This window comes from Myotis yumanensis, unplaced genomic scaffold (assembly GCF_028538775.1).
Source record: "Myotis yumanensis isolate MYYU_CA2020_CCGP unplaced genomic scaffold, mMyoYum1.0.hap1 SCAF_2, whole genome shotgun sequence".
In the NCBI taxonomy this organism is placed as follows: Eukaryota; Metazoa; Chordata; class Mammalia; order Chiroptera; family Vespertilionidae; genus Myotis; species Myotis yumanensis.
Window position 1 is genome coordinate 160,014,021 of NW_027223753.1, and position 22,557 is coordinate 160,036,577.

The window sequence follows — 22,557 nt, forward strand, 5'->3', positions numbered from 1 at the left end:
TAAAAAAACACTGGTAAAATTGTGGAGGGTCCAGAATCTTCTTACACTGCTGGTGGGACTGTAAAGGGTGCTGCTGCTTTGGAAAACAGTCTGACGGTTCCTCAGAAGGTTAAACATAGAGTTGCCGTATGTGATGGTTATTTTTACAAATCAACTTGACTGGGCTATGGTGCCAGTTGGTGAAGCACTGGCAGAGATGTTGCTGTGAAGGTATTTTCTAGATGTGATTCATATTTAAAATCAGCTGAATTTAAATAATGAAGATTGTCCGCAACAATGTGTGTGGACCTCATCCAATCAGTTGAAGGCCTTAACAGCAAAAACTGAAGTCAGTAACATAATCACAAATGAAAAGGATTCTGTCATGATGGCTACTGAAAATACTACTCTGTATCCAGTTAGTAGGATATAGTCTAACGATAAAAAGGATGCAAAAAAATATAAAATTTTACTGACAAGTTTTATAGTTTCTGAAAAGAAAGTCACATATGAGTACTAGAATTTGGAACTGTAAATTCGATATCTGAAAAAACATTGGTGGATAAAACAAAGAAGTAAATATGTTACTGCTATTATGGACCCAGATATTCAGTGTAAGAGAAGACTAAAGAAATAAATAAGAAAAATCCCTATAATGTTAACTTTGATTTAGAAGTATAGGTATATTTCTATCAATCTATCAATCACCTATCTATCTATATCACATTCTAGCTTCACCACTTAGAGAGTCTGAATACAGTGACACCAGTAGCAATGAGCAGCCGTAGAGCCCAGATCTTGATTTCTAAATACCATTCCCACTAAAAGGAACCTTGGCCCCTTGGAGAAATTATTGACTCCCAAGTTCGGGGCAGCCCAAGTACAAGGCAATCTTGGGGTATCTACTATGTACCAGAAAGCAAGGATAACCTCAAAGATTAATGGTGACATACCAAAAGGGCACAAGCCACCCTGAAGGAGTTTCACTAAAAGCATAAATGAGACTCAAATTCAAAATTATCTTGGGAAGCTGCAATGTTCAACCAAACAGACATGATGAAAACTAAGAGAGATGACTAAAGAATAGGACTCAAATTTAAAGAACCAGCTTTACAGATTCAGGATGAAGGACAATCTGATGTGGTTGCAGATCATGTGAGAAACACATGGATATTGTAGAGCTGGATATGAGCAGCAAGTGAGATAAAACTATGAAAAAAGTTAATGTAATATTATAAGCAGTACTGAAGAAATTTAGGATCAAAAGTCACATGAGGTAGAAATCTTATGCTCTACCAAATGAGGCCCACTGGTTTTCAGTTTTAGGTGCCGAACATTAAGAGGGCTATGCTTGGCATAACAGCTCTTTCTCCTCCTCATGGCAATTTCTATTTTTAAATACTTCCCATGTGCCAGGCACTGAATTAGATGCTTATACATGTTTTGCCTAATTTAAACCTCACAGCCACCCTATTGAATTGAGTGCAATTATAATCCCTGTTCTACCAGTGAGGAAACTTAGGCTTCATAGTATTACGTAACCACCTAGGTTAGACAGCTAACAAAGTTATAGACTTGTGTCTTAAGTCTATCTAACTCCAAGTCTACAGCCAAAATGGTGGAAAGTCTGAAAAAATCACATAAAAACATCGTGCAATAAAAAGAGGTTTTGAGCCTGGAAGAGATTAAGGAGACACATTGCAGGTATTGTAAAATACTTAGAAAGGAAAAAAATTGTGTATAGTTTCAGAAATAATGGGTATGGGTATAAGCAGGCAGATGACAAGCCCACTGTTCAACAACAGGATGAGCTACCTTGGGAGAAGCAGCATCTGTTGGGGCTACTGCACATGTGACTGGTACAGGGAGTGGAAGTGGAGTCCATGGACTCTGCCTTGGCATGTGCTCCAACTCCAATTCAGCCTGCCACAAGCAGAACTTCGGTGAGTCTACTGATCTGCCCCACCTCTCACCTAACTCCCAAGGGCAACAGCTCTGCTCTAAGCTCACACTATACAGCTTCCTATTACATTGTGTTCCACCAGAGCCCTTTCCATCACCAAAGGGTAAGAAAAGCCTGACTGAGGGGACAATGCAGCTGCCAAAGAGAGGAGATGCAACCAAGGCCGGAGAGGACAGCGGAGATGGACTGAAGGCCTAGGTTAAAGAGGGCACAGGTGCAGTCAACACCTCTGGTGAAAGAGCGTATAGATGCAGTCAAGGCCTTGGGTTGAAGAGATAGACTTGAGCCAAATGGGCAGCCATTTTAATTGTGGAGTAGAGCAGGCAACCAGGACTAAGCATAGCATATTGGAGGGAAAAGGCTTCAGGCAGAAATGAAATGATAAAAACCTAGCACCGAACGATTCTGCTTTGAGAAAATGTATAAGCCAGGACTGAGAATTGTCCAACTAGTTATGAGAGCCCTGAATCAAGAAGCAGTGTTTCTGGTCCAGATGGTGTGAGATGGGACTGGCAACATGAGACATGCATGGCAGATCCAGCCAGGCCCGCACGATCTAACAACACTGGTCAAGGGAAAAGACCCTGCAAACCAACCTCAAGGCACAGTGTGTACCCTTAAAAGAAAGAATGGCACATCACTAAACATGCTGTTTCCATCCTAAACATCCATCCACAGAGCACAGAACACAATTTATGATACAGCAACACAAAGTAATACTGGAATGTTGGTTAAAATTAATCACCGTGTTTTAGAAACAGGCTTTGTGTATCTTAAAAGCAGGGAATACAATTATTAAGAAAAAAAGTACCAATTCAATCCATGAGTTTATACTGACAGTGACAGGATCAATGGATTCTACATAATGCCACCAGTGTCTGGGAACAAACAGAACCTGAAAACCAAATAAAGAATGGTTAGTACAAGTTCAGGACATTTTATTTTCATATCAGAATCAAAATAAAACCCCAGCTGAAGATACTAGAAAAAGAAAGTAATACAAATGAATTTACAGTAATATTGCTGTAATAAGGAAAACAAGGAAAACCCCACAATCCTTTTATTTCCTTTTTTATTGACAAATTCATCTGTTCTAAAAAGGACACTGCCAGCTCCTCTAGTTTCTACTCTCCTTAATCCAAGACCTTATCTGTTTACATCTAGGTCTTAGTAAAGAATTCTGAGATTCTAATATTTCCTCCTTTCCATTGCAAAATAATTTCATGCATTCTGAGAAAGGGCCTAGGTAAAAAAAATAGGCCATAGTTTCTATCTCCTCACAGTCTAAAACCTAGCCAGTGGAAAAGTAGCACATAGAAAGATGCTTTAAGTGGTGAATTAGAAGAGTGGACACTGGTGCAAGGGAGCTTCGAAGGTGGGAGAAGCAGGCACAAACTAAGGTCAGGGGCATCCTGGATGGAGGAAGCGTGATTTGAATCAGGGCTGGTAGAGAGTTTAGACAGAGAAAAGGATGAGGACGTATCAGGAGGGAGAAGTGGCACAGACAAGGGAGGTGGGACTGTTGAGGCACAGCAAGTAGATAGGAGATGAGGTGGGAGAGTTAGTTAGGTGAGGGTCTGTGGAGGGCTCTGAAATCAGGACACAGAGTCTGGATTTTATCCTATTGGCACTGGGAGTGGCTGAGAAATTTTGAGTAGGGGGATGGTTAAAAGAGCGACATTACGGCAGAGTTTGGGAAGGACAAGAGATTCTTGCAATAGTCCAGTTATTAAATGTTAAGATCTAAACAGGAAGGTAGAGTAGACAAAAGCAATGGGCAGAGTCAAGGAGGACTGTGCTTGTCGAGACTCAGTATGAGATTTCCTCAGAAGGCTGAATAGAGCACATGGAGATGCCTCAAGCTTTTGGGCTTCAGATTAAGGAAGCTGGTGTCACTCACTATGGACAAGTAGAGCTGGGAGGTGGGAAGAGAGCACCTTTCAGTGGAACAGGACTAAACAGAACCACTGGATTCCGTCACTAGGAGGTCATGCATGTCCCATCACAGAGTATACTTTCAGTAAAGTAGGAAGAGAGAGAGCCAGTTTGTAGTGGATTAAGGAATAAGCAGGATGTAAGGAAAGCTGATATGATGGACAAAAACATTCATTCAAATTTGGCTATTAAAATTAAAGAAAAAATGAATTACAACCACTTTACACCCACTAGAATTTTTATAACAACAATTATATTAACAGTAAAGGGAAATAACAAGTGTTGGTGAGGATGTAGAGATATTGGAACCATCAGATGTTGCTGGTGGGAAGATATAATGAAGTAGATGGTGTGGAAAAAAGTTTGGCAGTTCCCCCAGAGTTACTAATATGACCCAGCAATTTCACTCCTATATATGCACCCAAGAGAACTGAGAACATATGCATGTACAAAAACTTGTACACAAATGTGCATACCAACATTACTTATCATTGTCCAAAAGTGGAACCAAGACAAATGTCCATCAACTGGTTAATGGATAAACAAAATAGATCTCCAAACAGTGGAATATATTCAGCCACAAAAAGGAATGAAGTACTAACAACATTCTACAGCATGGATGAACCCTGAAAACATTATGCTGAGTGAAAGGAGCCAGTTCTCAAAGCTCATATGCTGTAAGAGTGCACTTATGTGAAAAGTCCAGAACAGTAAATCTATAGGGAAAGAACATAGGTAAGTGGTTGCCAGGGGCTGGGGGCAAAGGTGAAGGGGAGTAACCACCAATGGGTGGAAGCAACTTAGTCAGACTGTTTGCGTTGGAGTTCTCAAGTATGAAGGAAGCAGGAAGGGAGCCAGGGAAAAGGGAGCAACGGAAGGAAAACAGGCAGGAGAGAGGGATAAGGGAGGGAGTAAACTCTCTGTAAGAGACTAAGAATACCTTTCAAATTGTTAATAAAACATCAGACAGCAAATGCCAGTGCTGTAAAGGTGGTTTTCCCTACTAGGTAGCAGCACTAGGTACAATACTTTTGTTAATGTTTCAGAGACAGTTACAAAAGCAACATCCATTCAATCCATTCTTGCTTAAAAGCACATCATTCTGGCTCTGTAATGCCTCTGCCCTAGATGCACTGCAACGGTATGTGTCTGGGTTCTAGCACGGTTGAACAGATATGAACTGTGAATAAAGGTTCCAGAAGTGCTCGGATACCCATGCCTTGACACTTGCTCTTAATATGAAAAAAAGAAGAAAACAAACGACTTAGTGAGCTGTCTTCCTCCACAGTCCATTCTCTTCTTTACCAGTAGGAGGAGCTGTGATCCCTCCTCCCATCTTTCCATGACTTGAGAAGCATGTATATGAAGTATGTATATGAAGCCTGCAGCTGGAAAAGCTACCTTCCAATAGCAGAGCACCATGGAAGAAACCCTTCTTATTTGTACTAGGGCTGTGGTCGGCAAACTGTGGCTCGCGAGCCACATGTGGCTTTTTGGCCCCTTGAGTGTGGCTCTTCCACAAAATACCATGTGTAGTCTCACATACAGTGCGATTGAAACTTTGTGGCCAGTGCGCAGAAGTCGGTTTTCGGCCTGGGCGAGGGTATTTTGAAGAAGTACTGTTGATATTTGGCTCTGTTGACTAATGAGTTTGCCGACCACTGGACTAGGGGAAGGTGAGGAAAGCTAGAGGCATGTGTCCTAAGGCCTAGATACAAGTTCCAGCTTCCGCATTACCTGTCCTGGGCTCAGTGTAACCACATGTCTTCGAGCTTCCTGGAACCGAGGAAAACGTTTTACATCAGGATTGACAACATTGACTTTACTAAACACACTAGATTCTTCATAAGGGATTCTAGTTGGATAAAGGAAAGGAGTATCCTCAGGGGGAAAGAGATGCCATCTTTTCCTAATTTAAACAAAAAAGATATAAATCAGTACTCTGAACTTGAGACAAAACATGTAAGAAGGCAGCAGTAAATATTCGTATTTACTCATTTTCATTCAATCCATAAAGGAATAGAGGAGCAATGTCAGTGATCACTTGGGCCACCTCTCAGTAAGTGCTGGCATCTCCACTGAACCTAGTGGAGGGAGGGCAGGAATGAGTGAATAATCTCATGATGCCCTGAGGCAGCCCTTTGCTGGGACAGAGTGTAGTTTGAAAGGTCATTCTTTCTTAGCCCAAATCAAAATCCTCTAATAAATTGTTCCTATTTCTCATTCTAGAGCTGTGGTCGGCAAACTGTGCTTGCAAGTCACATGCGGCTCTTTGGCCCCTTGAGTGTGGCTCTTCCACAAAATAACACATGCAGGCATGCACGTACAGTGCAATTGAAACTTCATGGCCAATGCGCAGAAGTCGGTATTTTGTGGAAGAGCCACCTAAGGGGCCAAAAAGCCGCATGTGGCTCGCGAGCCGCAGTTTTCCGAGCCACAGTTTGCTGACCACTGTTATAGAGTAACTCAAAGCAATCCCCACCCTTTCAGATATCTGTATTCTTATCTTATCCAGAGTGGCCACCTGTAGTTTTATCCTCCAAATAGTTTCCAGACTTCTTCCTGTTTGGGTTGTACATTTTTTAAGTTAAACATTTGTTATGTTAATCTATTAAGGAAGACAAATGCATAAATGATGCCACATAACTAATATAGTATAATGTAATAGAGGAGTTTTCAAAAAGAGAAAAGTGTAAGAAGTTTCAGTCACTTTAAAAATTTTTGAAAAATGGAGGTGATAAACTTTCTTACACAACACCAGACACACCCATAGTTCGAGCCAATAGAGGGAGGACATGGGAGGTAAAGGAGGAGCAAGTGTCAAAAAGGAAGAGACACAGAAATACACTGGTGGGGAAGCAAAGAGAAAAAAAGGTAGAAGAACACACCGAGTTCTGAGAAAAGCCCGAAGCCATCTCATGACCCAATGCAGTTCCACTGGGGCCATCATGTCCTTCAGAACTGGAAGAAGCCCTACCTGGTTTGGCTCAGTGGATAGAGCGTAAGCCTGCAGACTGAAGGGTCCCGGGTTCGATTCTGGTCAAGGGCACATGCCTGGTTTGCAGGCTTGATCTCCAGTAGGGGACCAGGAGGCAGCCAATCAATGATTCTCTCTCATCACTGATGTTTCTATCTCTCTTTCCCTCTCCCTTCCTCTCTGAATTTATTCAATAAAGATATATTAAAAAAACAACAAAGAACTGGGAAACAATTGGCTGCCATTTTCAAACTAGAGAGTATACACTCAGGTCTCATTTTGCCTGAGAGATGATAAAGCTGCTCCATTCCACTGTACCTATGAGTAGTTTAGAAAAATGTTGGGTATTTAGTATGATTAGAATGTTGGAAGGACTCTTAAGAGATCATCAGTCTAATTTCACTTGCAAAGTAGTGGAAGAGGGACCCAGCACTTGCTTGGGTCTTCCACTGGGCTAGTGTTAACACATTATATGCGGGTAGTTTTCATCAGGTGCTAACAGGTGGCACGTGGCGCGGGCCATTTTTGCTAATTTTTTTGCACAAATGGCAACGTTCAGTAAAATTATGATAACTTTAGTTTACGTATTTATACGTTACCCGCATTCTACCGCTAGTCTATAAAAAAAACGTATTAATACGTGTCCTGCTCTCTACTTACTCCCAGTCAACGTAAAACATATAAATATATTTCCCAAATTCAATGTGTTAATGGTAGGGCCAGAGCTAGGTCACAGCTCTCCTGACCTCTCCAGGTACCAGCTCCTACCTCTGCCCCATAGCTGTGGTTCCCAAAGGAAGAGCGATAATGATAACCAGGCCATACAATTTGCTTGGCTTGGCTTAAAGTGTAACATATATGCATCCGTCTTTTGCTAATCAGAAAGCATAGTCAATCCGTATGTCAAACCCTGCTCAAAAAGCCCTCATGGTTCGGCATGCTGAAAGAACAGAGAATAAGCAGTGTTTGCCTGGGAGGCAAGACCCTTATGACCCTTTCTGCTTTTCCCTCTGTGCTGCTCTATAAAAGCCCTGAAAGGCCAGGAGAAGAGACTGGGGAGTCATTAATTAGGGAGAAATAAGGCTGCACATACAACAGCCGGAGTACATCTCCAAACCGGCAGGAACACTTACATTCTCACGTAACTCCTAGAACCAGGGGCTATCAAAAGTATTACCTGACTTAGCTCTTATGTCTCTTAGGGTCCACAGATAGATGAAAATACAAAACTGACCCAAGTTTTAAAAAAAATACTGCCTTGTGTCTACAGGTAGGCACAAACTAAAACTTAGAGTTGAAAGAGGCAGTTCTGGTCCAGCAGTTCTCCTCAGGGCCCGGGGTGGCAGCAGTCTCTTCCTTTCGACAAACTGCTCTGCTCTTACTTGTTTAGGCTTGAAGGAAAGGTGTTCCTGCTTTTAAATAGAAGTTTAAAAATTAGGCAGACTCTCATGTAAAAGAGTAAGCAGAGCACTATCTCACTGAACTGAGATTCTAGGATCAGCTTTCTGTTGTTGTTAATCCTCACCAGAGGATATTTTTTCATTGATTTTTAGGGAGAGTGGAAGAAAGAGGGAAAGACAGAGAGAGAACAAAGAAGGAAACAAGAGGTCAAGAGATCCGCCTTGGTCATGAGGCAGGCTGACAGGATGGGGCTGGAACTAAAACCTTGGGGTCCTACCGCCCGTTTCGTACTGGTTCCTCTTCCTGTGCAACACACAGAGATACACTAGGCACGCAGACACACACACTCTCATGCATGGGCCTGTGTGTTACCTTCCTTGCACCTGGAATACCAAGTTGCAACCATATGAATCCAGATGACAGGGTGTGTGAGCCCCCAGGGAGCCAATCCACAATGTACTTTCCCGTCCATTTCTTCCACGAAACCCGAAGTCAGACCATATCACATCCTGTTTTGAAAATAAAGTTATAGTCCATTAAGAATCAACCAATTCCTCTGTATGGTAGTGTTGCACATTAGTCTGACATAAACCTAAACCCATGGAATTAAAAAATATATATAAGCTAGAAGAGAGCAAACTAGTGAACCAGCTTGCAGGTTTGGTTTTATTCATTTTTTTCAATCATAATTATTTCCTACTGAGTTTAAGAAAACAAGAAAAAACACTTCCATGCGCAGAACATAGTCCTACATGCTGACACTTCTTTTATCAGTATCTTCAATCTATATTTTCTATTTTTAGAGGCAAACCATTAACAGCTGTATTCAGAGAAAGAATATTTTGGGGAGACATTTAATGGATGGTTTTGAGGAAGATTAGAATGAACATTTCCATTTTTGTTCTGAGTGATGAAAACAGCGGAACATGTGAACATAACTAAGGTCTGTTACAGAAGGGGGAATTTTCGCAAGGTCAGCACCACTGCAAATGCCTATGGCTCACGTGCAGCCACTCCAGGGAGTGGCAAAAGTCATGTGTCTTCTGGATATAGCCCATAAGCTATATCCAGACTCAGCTCTGCATTCCCAGAGTCTAAAATTACACCTGCCTCAGGGTGAGTGCTCATAACACTGGCTGCTTGGGAAGGAGAGAAGAATCTGTGGCCTGATTATGGGTAAATGGTTCAGGCCAGGAACATTTTAAAGCATCTATCACATAGTTGGTATGACATTGGGTGTTTGGGATACAAAAATTAATGCAACCCAGGCCCAGCCTTCAAATCTAATAAAGAAAGATAGTCCCATAAGTGGAACCTTTCACTATAATGTGGCAGATGCTCTGACAGAAGTGAGCAGATAACCAAAGAAGGACGCCTGGTCGCCAGCAGGGAGCTTGGGGAAGGCTTCCAATGAACCTGGGTCCCTGGAGAACAAGTCACCACACCTCAGTCTGGAATTTAGTTAAAGGCAGCTTAAAGACATGCAGTATAAAAACAAAAAGCAGGGGTTTGCCTTAGCTAAGAAGCAGCTGGTTTAAGTGATTCTTAATCTTCTTCTAGATACACTCCCTTGGGAATCTAATGAATGCCAACGCTCCTATCCACAGAGAAATGCAAGCACACACAAAATTTCTTATGTTTTGCGGGAGTTGAAGCACTGACTGCAGGTGAGAAGCTCTGTTCCACAGCATTGCTTCAGAAAGAACCACAGAAAAAAGGTTTTCTATAGGATGGGGGTCAAGGGGGGGCAGTGGAGTTAATATATGAGAAACTGACAAAAGGTTTCCCTGACCTCTTATCTACCACAATAATGACTAAAAAAGGGAAATTGTTTGGGAATGATTAGATCAAGGTGACCTAAACTACCTAAAATTTCAGCAGCATATTGGCTGGGAAACACCAGAGGAGGAAGAGTTGGGGAGGCGGGTGATGGGGTTGCAGAGAGAGTGTGAATCAAAGTAAAATTTGTCAGGAAATGGACAGCATTTTGTTTCTTTTCCCCACAGGCTCTTGAGAGTTGGGCCTTTCTTACCAATCGAGTTCAGCTACTTACAGGTAGACAAATGTCTGAAATCAATATAAGCCCAGGAGGAATCAGCCTCAAGTCTTGCTAAAAACAGGTGACCCTGTTAGGTCACAACATCAGTGAAACCAACACAGGGGATTGATGGGGTGATCCACCCTGGAATCTATTCTCGCATCCACCTCAAGCACTGGAGAAGTCTTTTTTTTTTTTCTAATATATTTTTTTATTGATTTCAAAGAGGAAGGGAAAGGGAGAGAGAGACAGAAACATAAATGATGAGAGAGAATAACTGATTGGCTGCCTCTTGCATGCCTCCCCTGGGGATCAAGCCCACAACCCAGACATGTGCCCTGACTGGGATTCGAACCATGATCTCCTGGTTCATAGATCGACATTCAACCACTGAGCCATGCCAATCGGGCCAGAGAAGTCTTTAAAAATCATCTATATCCAGAAAACCTTTATTGTTGAAAGTATTACATATGTCCCTTTATCCCCTTGGACCTCTTACTTAACAATAAATACTATGTAAAACTTATAAAGAATAAATACTTCAATTTAAATTTCAAACAACCCTTAAATGGACATTACAAATTAGCAAGTACTTAAGGCTCTGTTTTTCCGTAGGAAATTACCTTAAGATCATAAACAGAAAACAGGTAGGCTTGGATAAACACCCAAATTCTTACATTCCAATTTGTTTCATCAGAAAGCATTGCTGGCCATCAAACAAATCCCTTTAAATCATTACTAAACCGCCTGGTTCAATTTCAACATACTCTCATAACTATGTTATACAGTAAAGTCCAAGACAGTTAGATAGAACTAATCTTCCATGTATTGCATTTTGGGATTCTGTGTCCTGGTGACTTAACAAACTTCCTGACTCTCAATAGCTAATCTGAATCACAACATAACATGGAACCTACCTGAAAAACATTCTAGGGGCAAAATCCCTTTTGCTATATATTGATTCTTAATAGCTTCAATTGTGATGATACTTATTGATAATTATAAAAGGTAACACACCTGTGATTCTTACCTAATGAATCAGAGGTAAAGAAATTTTATATGGTAATATCACAAATTCCCTACCTTCCTTGGGAAGTAGAACACAAAATGTTTCAAATAAATGCTTTACTTAGATTAGTCAATGATGTGATACATAACTAAAAATTAGTGAGACTTATTAATTTCATTTTCCACTCATGAAAGGCAGTTAAGTGTCAATATCCTAATTTTGATCACTGGACATTTTCCAATAATATTAGTATATTTGTCAGTGTACTTAACAGTATGTATATTGCATGTTTATCAGTGGATGATTTTAATTTGTGAAATAACATGGTTAACACATGGAAACTTTAAGTAGAGCTAAGTAAAAACTTATAAAACTAATAGAAGGCTGAAGAGAGCTAAGAATTTCATATCAAGATTAACAAATGCTGTAATTCATTAACTAGAAGCCACAGAAAATTTGACAAGGGTGAAGCTAGGGGTTTAAGTTAAAACATCCTTTGAAGGGCCCTAAAGACCAAAGAAATATCAAAACAAGAAATAAGAAAAAAATACACTTATGTAATCGTTCAATTACTTACTATGTACACTGGTCCCACCCCACTTTCTATGCAGTTTCACTTTCCATAGTTCAAATATATTAAGTGAAAAACTTCTGAAATAAACAATTCATGTTTTAAATTCAATAACCTTCTAAGTAGCGTGATGAAATCTTACACGGAATGGCTCTGTTCCACCCAGAACATGAATCATCCCTTTGTCCAGTGTATATTCATTCCATAAGCTATCCACCCTTAAACACTTAGTAGCCTTCTGGGTTATTAGACTGTATTCAATGCTTGTGTTCAAGTAACCCTTATATAACTTAACAATGGCTCCAAAGCCATTCACAGAACTTTTATTACAGTATATTTTACAACTGTTCTCTTTTATTACTAGTTATTGTTAATGTTTACTGTGCCTAATTTATAAATTAAATTTTATCATAGGTATGTATGATTAGGAGAAATAGTATACATGGGGTATTATCTGTAGTTTCAGGTATCCACTGGGGGTCTTGGGACATATCCCCAGTAGATAAGGGAGACTACGCATTCAGCACTATGTTAACACTTTTGGGGAATAAAAAATTTATAAAATACAGTCCCTGTTCCCAAAGAGCTTACATAGAGAAATTCTATGTAATATATCATTTAAATAACAATCCAAATAAAACAGGAATGAAAGCAAGAGATGCATGGATGTGAGTGCAAGTGGTTGAGAAGGCTTTATAGCCAAGGCTGAACCTTAGCCAGATCCTAAGAAGTAGAGTTTTAATCAGGAGAAACTGAGAAGAGCATGAGCAAAGGCCAGAAGGTGAGAGAGAACATAGAGGCCCAGCACTGAGCGAGGAGACTAGACAGGGACTAAGGTAGAGGAGAAAGGTTGCATCAGTCACGTTGGGGAGAGTCTTAAATGCTATCCTTAATTTTAAGTCATGAAACGTTTGTGAACATGATTAACATATTTCAATATTTAATCTGGAGCATGACTTGAAATGTATTTTCATAAGAAACTGTTTTAGAAGTAATTAGAGGAAGAGTAAGAACTGGAGGAATAAAGAGTAATTTCAGAAGTGATGCAGACCAGAGGTTCTCAAAGTGGCCCACAGACCCCCTTGGGGGTCTCTGAGATCCTTTCACAGGATCTGTAAGGTTAAAATTATTTTCATCATACTACTAAGATGTCACTTAGCTATTTCACTGTGTTCACAGTGAGGGCACAAAAATAATAGTAAATAAAACTGCTGGTCAAGGCAGTGGAACCAAAGTGTACTGGTAGCACTGCATTATTATTATTTTTTTTACAGCTTTATCTATCTCTCTCTATATAAAAGTTTAAGCGACCATTATGACTGAACAACCAGTCAACTATTCACTATGACGTACACTGACCACCAGGGGGCAGACGCTCAATGCAGGAGCTGCCCCCTGGTGGTCAGTGTGCTCCCACAGGCAACCTCTCACAGCCGGCCAACCTCCCCCTGTCCCTCCCTGTGGACCTCCCGAGGTCCCTCCCCCAGGCTGTCTGGCTAACATCCCACGGTTTCTCCCCCGGGCCAGCCGGCCCTGACATGCCCTGATCAGGGTAGGCCAGCCAACCTCCCATGGTCTGTCCCCCTATCTGGTCCCCCCCTCTGGCAGGCCGGCCAACCTCCTGCAGCCCCCCACCCCCACCCCCGACTAGCAGACCCCATTCTGCCTGGCTCCAATCGGGACTGGGCGAGACAGCCCTGATGGCCCTGATTGCCAGCCAGGCTGAGGGACCCCACCCATGCACAAATTCGTGCACCAGGCCTTTAGTTGAGATATAATTACTATACAATTAATAACATATATATATTAAGTGTACAATTTGGTGAATTTTTACATATATAAGGGTGTCCCAAAATTCATGCCAGATTTGAATTTTGCGTGAGCATTAACAACAACAACAACAAATAAAAGCCTAATTTTACTTGGTTTATTGAATCAGATTCTAATATCTGTTGCCCTTTGACCTCAATCCCTTCAATTTGATAAGCATTACCAAGTACCAATTATGGCCCAGGAGCAGGGACAATGAAGACCAACTCTACCGCATACACGGCTTTGTGTATGTGCCAGCAAAGCTGTGGAGGCCATTTACCCGATGTGCTATTCCATACATAACCCTATACCTGTATACTTTATGAATCAATAAAAAATTTACAATTTTTAATTATAAAACTGTATTTTCTATCAAAATTACTTCTTGCGTGAATTTTGGGACACCCTTTATACACACACACACACACACACACACACACACGAAAACATTACTACAATCAAGATGAGAAACATTTTGATCATGTCCAAAAGTTCCCAGTGACTCTTTGTAACCCATCTCTCCCTACTCCCTCATTCTTAGACAAGTACTAATCTACTTTCTGTCCATTTATTTGTGAGTTATACAATTTCATACAAATGGAATCATATAGTAAGTACTCCTTTTTCATGCTAACATTAATCCAAAGGCAAATCAAACAAAGTTGACTTCACACAAAGTAGACATCAAAACAAAGAAGAACCCAGGAGAGACGGTCATTTCATCATGATAAATGATCAATCCATTAAGAGGAAATAATCACCCTAAATATGCATGAATCTAATAGTTTCAAAATACACAAAACTAAAACTGATCAATCTTAATTGAAAAAGAAACTAAAATACAATTACAGTTGGGAAATTTCAACACCTTTCTCTATATAATGGGCAAAACAAGTGCACAGAAAATTAGTAAGGATATAGGAGACTTGAACAATCAACCTACCTTATATTTCAAAACACAACAACAATATACACATTAGTTTCAAGTTCACCTGGAACATTTATCAAGACTGACTATAATCTGGGATATAAAACCATAAACTTAAAAGGAGCGAAATCATACAAAGTATATTCTCTGATTATACTGGGATTAAATTGGAAATCAGTAACAGAAAGATAGCTAGAAAACCTGCAAATATTTGGAAACTAGACATTATACTTCAGAAGTCTAAGAATAAATCACAAGGAAAATTAGAAAATATTTTGAATAACATCTGCCTTCCTCCATTTATTCCTTTTTGGAAATTCACCACCAAACTGGGGTACTGCATACCAACAAAATTGTAAGCCTTGTTAGGTTTTCGAGTAAGTCTCTTGCTGTAGTGTGGATAGCTGTGACTGGTGAGTCAACTGTCTGTGGCTTCCAGTTACACCAAGGTTGTAACAGCATTTTTACCTTTTGTACAACAAAGAAGCTTCGTAAATAACATTTTAACATGTCAAAAAGAAAAGAAAAAGGAAATATTATGAACAGAATAAAAATGATTTTGGAAATTTGTATCCTGAAACCCATAAACTTGAAAGCTTCCTAATACTTAAGTCTTTCTGATGAGAATGGTAATATTTGCAAGTCACTTTTTTTATGATGATGCATACAGAAATGTGTCAATAGTTGAAGACCTACATAACTCAATAAACCGATATTTTCCAAATGGCCGATGAACAGTATTATAAAAGCTTCATTCTATACAAGAGAGACCAATGGAGTTTATTGTGAGAGTGCAAAGAGTTCAGTGATTATAGGTTCAGACTCTACTGCAACAAACAAATCTTTTGAGAAATTACTCCTTGTCAAATTTGGCAGAGTATTTTTAAAAATCCACAACTATCTAAAAAGGCTGCTAAAAAACTATTTTCAGCTGCATATGCATGAGGTAAGATATTCTTCATATACTTCAAATAAACCAATAAATTACAAAAGACTGAATAAAGAAACAGATAGAAGAATCCAGCTGTCTTCTATTAAAGCAGACATTAAAAAGACTTACAAAAATGTAAAGTAATACCACTCCTCTCAGAACTTATAAGTCTGAATATAGTTATTTTCATTAAAATGTTACTTATGTTCACATATGAGTTTATTTAAAATGAATTAATAAATACTTTAAACATTGATCAGTTTTAATGTTTACCTACCATGACAGACAGAAGAATACTTGAAACAATACGTAATAAGACTAAGTGGTCAAATGAGTTATAGCAGTAAAAGTAAAATGGTAAACAACTTTGGTACTTGATGTAAGAACACTTGGTACTCAGAAAAATCTGAGTTAAAAAATAAAATAATCTCAATAGATTTGGTTTTTCATAGCAGATTTGCCTGTTTGAATCCGGAGACTTAATCACCATAATGTAGCAGACAGAAAACTCATTCAACTAAAAAGATCAGATTTTATAAGGGCTCAATTAGAATTCCAGCACAATGCCAAAAGACTGTTTTTATGTCCACACTTAATGGACTGGACATGTGTATACCCAGTGCTGTTATGCCTGGGCTGAGATAGATAACTGACGGGGTCGGATCAGAGGTACATCCAAGGCAGAGTGAGCCTAGACTGAGCATAAATGGAATTCCTTAATTCTGGTTGTAGAGTTCCCACAGAACTGAATGTATTTAGACCCTCTGGAGGCAGTGAGGCAGAGAAGCAGTTAAAGGCTGCAGGGCATACAGCTCGGGTTACTCTTTTCTTAGTTGTATATTTTCAAAAGCTTTTTCACTTAACCACTTTGTGTCTCATTTTTCTTAAAATAAGGATAATTATTAAATCACAGGGTTACTGTGAGGATTATAAATGTAAAGTACTTAGAAAAGCATCAATTATAAGTACTTGATAAGTATTACTATTACACAACATTTTGCCTGAAATTTAGAGTGAAAAAGTACTAATCTAATCTACAGATTGAGTGGGGGATGTAAGAAATAATAATGAAATACTCTAAAAGTTAACTATGATATTTAAAAGGTCCAGGGTTAAACATCCATAAAGCGATCACAACTAAGGTTGTAAAAAAAAAATTACCTCAAAATTATCATTTAAAAATGAGTAAAGAGTAGATTTGGTATAGACTTTGGATTCAGAAAGCATCTACGAAATGTTTTTAAAACTGATGGATTTCTTTCATGGTTATGAGAATAAAAATATATCCTCACCTAACAATTATGAAACAGGTGAGATAATTTTCATTTTTTAAATAAAAAGCAAAAAATAAGCATTTAAAAATTTAATAAAGAAATCTACAAAGTATTAACAATTATATCATAGTAATTATGTAAACATCAGCATCTACACCTTGATTCAAAGTGAAAAAAACAAAACAAAGCGCAGGTTGCATTAAAAACTTCTCACGAGTCCAAGGCCTACAGCCTATGTGAGAGGGAAGTCCAGAGAGGGAGTGGCGGTAACGGGCAGGAAGGGAGGAGAGCGGGGTGAATAGCTGGCAGTGATGGCTAAGACTTCTCTCCACAAAGGATGGGCAGGATAAAGGACTCTGGAGCCTTGACCTGATTGTGGGCAAGGCAAAGTCATCCTAACAGCTTCCAGGACTACGCCCATTCATGGCCAGGCCTAAGACACCCACCCAGAAATCAGAGCAGGGAGTTTGCAAAATCACTCCACAAAATAAACTGGCAGTCTGCAGCAGAAAACACTTAAAAGAAAAGAGGATATTGTAGCCTGCAAACTCTGCTGTCAATTATGTCAACACATGGCAAAGAACTTCCACATTCTGACTTTTGCAAGTACGCCCACACTTCTGCAGGACTTCTACAACCAAATGCAACAATAAAGTGGGAACCAGCACCTGACCCAGGCCTTAATCTGCCTAAACCCTCAGAACAGGGAGAGATGGAAGCAGCAGCTTGGAATGCTTCTTCATGTAATCAGCTCTGTACCTCTGTCTCACCAGAATGAATGAAAACTTTTATGTAGGTCAGAGGAAATGAAGTGTTATACATAATCTGTGCTTCTAATACACTCCAAACCAGCTTGGGAGCTGTTTAAAGGCACAGGAGAAAGTGCATAGGAAATTTGATGAGTAGAAAACCAGTGAGAAGGCTGCTCATGTGTGTGTGTGTGCCCAACATTTCGCTTCTCTTGAACAAATCTTTTTGGCTACAGTGGAAAAAATACTCAACACCCACAGTGAACCTCTTTTGAGAGAAAAATGACAGTGAGGAAAAATGGTACCAGGGAATTTCTCAAGAATAAATTATTACAGTGATTAAAAGGAATGTGTTGACTTACCTGGAAAATATCTGTCTTGTCTTCAAATAGACTGACAACATATTTATAGTCAGCATAAGCCCAGAATTTGGAATAATCATAATCTATAAATGGTCCAGAAATACTAGAGTGGTCATAGTTCCAGGTCAGAAACTCTTCAAGTGTAGCTTCTACGTAACTACATGAAGTTTCAAACTGAGGAACTGCAAAGTAAGAGAACACAACCTTAAATGTATTTGAAACAGTTTCCAAAATTGTTTTTAAAAAAATAATTTCAACCAAAAATGTTAACTATCCTTTCAATTAATTAAAAATTAACTTTGCACTTGCTATATAATTAAAATCATTTACAACTTTCACAATGCTATTGTGGTACATATATACAATAGTATATTACTCAGCCATAAGAAAAGATAAAATACTGTCATTTGTGACAACATGGATGAGTTTTGAGAATATCATGTTAAGCAAAATTAGACAGGAAAGTCAGGAACCATATGAATTTAACTCTTATCTATAATAATAAAAGCGTAATACACAAATCAACCGAATGACCGAACAGCAGAACAACCATCCAGACAACATTCCCGATGACCATGCTATGACACGCACTGGCACCAGGCCTGCCAAGGCAGGTGTGATGTGATTGGTCAGGGGGCCTGCCATTGCCCCACAATTGCCCCACAGAGGGAGGCCCAGGCCACAAGTCAGCGGGGCAATCAATTGGGTGGCTCCACGATTGCCTTGCAAAGGGAGGCCCAGGCCACCTGCTGCAGGACAATTGATGGGGGGGTGGGGGGGCGCTCTGCAGAACCAGGGAGCCAGGGGGGTGTGGTGGCGGATGCGGGAAGCACCAGGCCAAGGCAGGTGCGGGTCGGGGGTGGGGCTGCGAGGCAGCTGGGGTTGCAAAGGCCTACCCTTGCAGCAATTTCGTGCATTGGGCTTCTAGTATGGGATATAAAACTAGAAGCAACAAATGAACAAATAAAACAAACAAATAAAAACTCAAAGACACAGACAACAGTATAGTGGTTACCAGAGGAAAAGGGAAGTGGAGGGGAGGTATCAAAGGGTAAAGAGGATCAAACATATGGTGATGAAAGAGACTGAACTTTGGGTCGTAAGTACATAATGTAATATGCAGATATATTATAGAATTGTAACTTGTATAATTTTATTAACCAATGTCACCCCAATAAATTTAATAAGAAAATTTTTAAAGACACCATTGAATTAAGCATTCATTTTAAAATAAAATAGTAAAATATCCTAAGATTTTTTTAATAAAAAGACACAGTTTTAGCCAAAACCGGTTTGGCTCAGTGGATAGAGCGTCGGCCTGCGGACTGAAAGGTCCCAGGTTCGATTCCGGTCAAGGGCATGTACCTGGGTTGCGGGCACATCCCCGGTAGGAGATGTGCAGGAGGCAGCTGATCGATGTCTCTCTCATCGATGTTTCTAACTCTCTATCTCTCTCCCTTCCTCTCTGTAAAAAATCAATAAAATATATTAAAAAAAAAAAAAAAAAGACACAGTTTTAACCTTAGAACTAAAAACTACCCTTACTATTAGCTGATTCAGTTGTTAAACAACAAAGCCAAAAGCTCTTCTGAAAGAAAGCTTTTATTAAGATATAAAAAAGAAATCATTAAGTTATTAAAAAATATTAGAATATTTATTTTCAGACCTGGCTGGCATGGCTCAGTGTTTAGCAATGGCCTATGAACCAGGAGGTCACGGTTTGATTCCAGGGCACATGCCCAGGTTGGGGGCTCGATCCCCAGTGCGGGGCATGCAGGAAGCAGATCAATGATTCCCTCTCATCACTGATGTTTCTATCTCTCTCTCTGAAATATAAAAATATTTTTTTAAAATATTTATTTTCAGGTTACAGTAGGAATTTCTAAATAAATAGGATTAAAAATATTAATGAAATATATGATTTGACTATATAAAAAGGTAAAAATAGTGAAGCAAAATCAGACGGCAAATAATAACATGGGAAACACATTATGTATCCTTGTAGAATCTGCATTTCTTTAACATGATCCATTCTCCTTTCTGCCAATCCTCTCTTTTTTAATGCTTAGGACATCAGACTCCAGTCAGCATCAACTGTCTTAAGAACGAAGCCTCAAGTCTGTTGACCACAGAAACAGAGCTGTGGTAAAACCAACCACACATCTTGGCCTCAGTTGTGTTTCAGTCCCAGGCCCATAAAGCAGAAGAACTCCACTGACCACTACCTCACAGAGCTAGGCAGAACAACACCATGGCTGACCTCAGGACCTAACACAATGATCAACTACTCCTTACCTTGGCCCCAACCAATCAGGAGAGCCTACAACCCCAACGCCCAAAATCACCATCATTACTAATTTTCCCTATTCGTAATCTGTCCCTGTCCCCCTCCTGGAGCCAGGTTTTAGAGCACTAGCTTACCTGTGACTCTGGGCTTGTGCCATTTCCTTAAATAAATCTTTACTTTCTTTGCTGTAAACTCTTGGTCACATCTTATTGGGCTTTGATGGGTGCTGGCAAATGGACCCTTTTAGTCTGGTAAGATCAGTAACAAATACAGTATTCTTAATATGTAAGGCACTTATTTAAAAAAAAACCCGCACACCTCAAAAACCTGAAAGCCTAATAATGAATAGTCAGAGAACAATTACCAGAAAGAAAATACAAACTGCCACTAAACATGAACACATGTTCAACACCACCAGCAACCAAAAAAATGTTAATTAAACTCATGAGATGTTACTTTTCACCTATCAGCAAGATTGTTTTCATTTCTTTTTAACTAAATTTATTGGAGTGACACTGGTTAATAAAATTATATAGGTTTCAGCCTGCCTGGCGTGGCTCAGTGGTTGAGCGTCGACCTATGAACCAGGTCAGGGTTTGATTCTGGCCCCGGGCCTATGCCCCGGTTGTGGGCTCAATCCCCAGTAGGAGGTGTGCAGGAGGCAGCTGATCAATGATTCCTTCTCGTCACTGATGTTTCTATCTCTCTTTCTCCCTCTCCCTTCCTCTCTGAAATCAATCTATCTATCTATCTATCTATCTATCTATCTATCTATATTAAAAACAATTATGTAGGTTTCAGGATACAGTCTATAATACATCATCTGTATGTTGTATTGTGTGTTCACCATCCCAAGCAAGATTATTTTTTGAAAAGTGCTGTCTGCAAAGAGCTGGGCCATAGTATCAGAGGTCTTTCATTCTTTTTTTTTTTTTTTTTAAATATATTTTGTTGATTTTTTACAGAGAGGAAGGGAGAGAGATAGATAGTTAGAAACATCGATGGGAGAGAAACATCGACCAGCTGCCTCCTGCACATCTCCCATGGGGAATGTGCCCACAACCCAGGTACATGCCCTTGACCGGAATCGAACCCGGGACCTTTCAGTCCACAGGCTGATGCTCTATCCACTGAGCCAAACCGGTTTTGGCAAGGGGTCTTTCATTCTTTCACCCCACACATATCTGAATGTCCATTAGGAGCTCAGTCCACGATGAGAAAGTGAACTTCTTCATGGGAAAAGAGACTCTGAACAGTTCATTACTGACATAACTAATCAGTTATTATAACTATGTTAAATGTTACTAAGAAATAGTAGGTGTTCTGAGATAATTTAAGAGTCACACATTTGGGGGTAGGAGAGGGAGATGTGGTCAGGAAAGACTTCCAGGAGAAAATGCTATTTGAGCTAATATCTGAAGGAAGATCTGAAGGAAGAAGAGAAATTAACTAGGTAAAGGTGGAGTAAGGGGAAAGAGGAACAGAGAGAAGCATGGCTAGACTACAGACGCAAAGGCCCTGAGGTAAGAAACAAACCTCTGGAAATACAAAAAAATGCAGAAATACTTGTTTGGCTTGAGCTCAGGAAGAGGGATTAAGCTGATGAGACAAAAACAGCTTTCTACACCAAAACAAAATTTTGACCTTTAGCTTAAAGGTAATGAGAAGCCATTTAAGGGTTTAAGCAGAGAAATAAGATGAGTTTAAAAAACAAAAACTGTCTCTGGTTTCAGTATAAGAATAGCCTAGGTAGGGAGAGCAGGAGGTGCAGTGGGACTATAGATGAGGCTAGTGGGATGAGAGAAAGCAGGGTAACCCCATCTAGAAGATGGCCATGGAGAAAGAGAGAAGCAGGTTGCTACTAGATATTTAGGACACCACTTAAGAGAGGCATTCCCGAATGACTCAGAGGGTTCTTGTCTTAAGAAGCTTCATGAATATTGCTGCCACTGATGATAATGGTCATATCCCTTGACCTAGTCATGATACTTTTAGAAATCTATTCTAGAGAAATAATCACAAACTTGAACAAGATTTATTTTCAAAGTTGTTTACTACAGTCCTATTTAAAAATTTAAAACTTCAAAGCAATCTATATATCAAAATAAGAGAATTTAAAAAATACATTATGATACTATCATACAATGGAATATTAGGTAGCCATTTAAAAGTCACATTTAATGTTAAGAGAAACTGCTCAGAATAAGTAAAAAAAAACACAAAGCAGGCTATGAACATTAATACATTATTTTTAAAAAACAAAAAGGCCTATATGGACATATGTACACTTTGGTGATAGGACCAAGTACTTTTTAATTTCTCTGGATCTTCCCATTTTTTT

At 39.5% G+C, this 22,557-nt stretch overlaps 1 protein-coding gene across 3 annotated transcripts in view; it reads right to left on the reverse strand.

The window, feature by feature from the left end:
• Nucleotides 1-22,557, reverse strand: part of LOC139003909 (HSPB1-associated protein 1-like) — a 44,409-nt gene that overhangs the window by 2,274 nt on the left and 19,578 nt on the right. For 2 of the 3 annotated variants that reach the window (XM_070406341.1, XM_070406340.1), the window contains exons 3-6: nucleotides 17,930-18,111; nucleotides 8,628-8,764; nucleotides 5,615-5,786; nucleotides 2,754-2,837 (exon numbers count right to left, since the gene is read on the reverse strand). In XM_070406341.1, the coding sequence (XP_070262442.1) occupies nucleotides 2,754-2,837; nucleotides 5,615-5,786; nucleotides 8,628-8,764; nucleotides 17,930-18,111 (575 nt within the window). The remainder of the gene's footprint in view (nucleotides 1-2,753; nucleotides 2,838-5,614; nucleotides 5,787-8,627; nucleotides 8,765-17,929; nucleotides 18,112-22,557) is intronic. The other variant, XM_070406343.1, reaches the window with a different exon arrangement.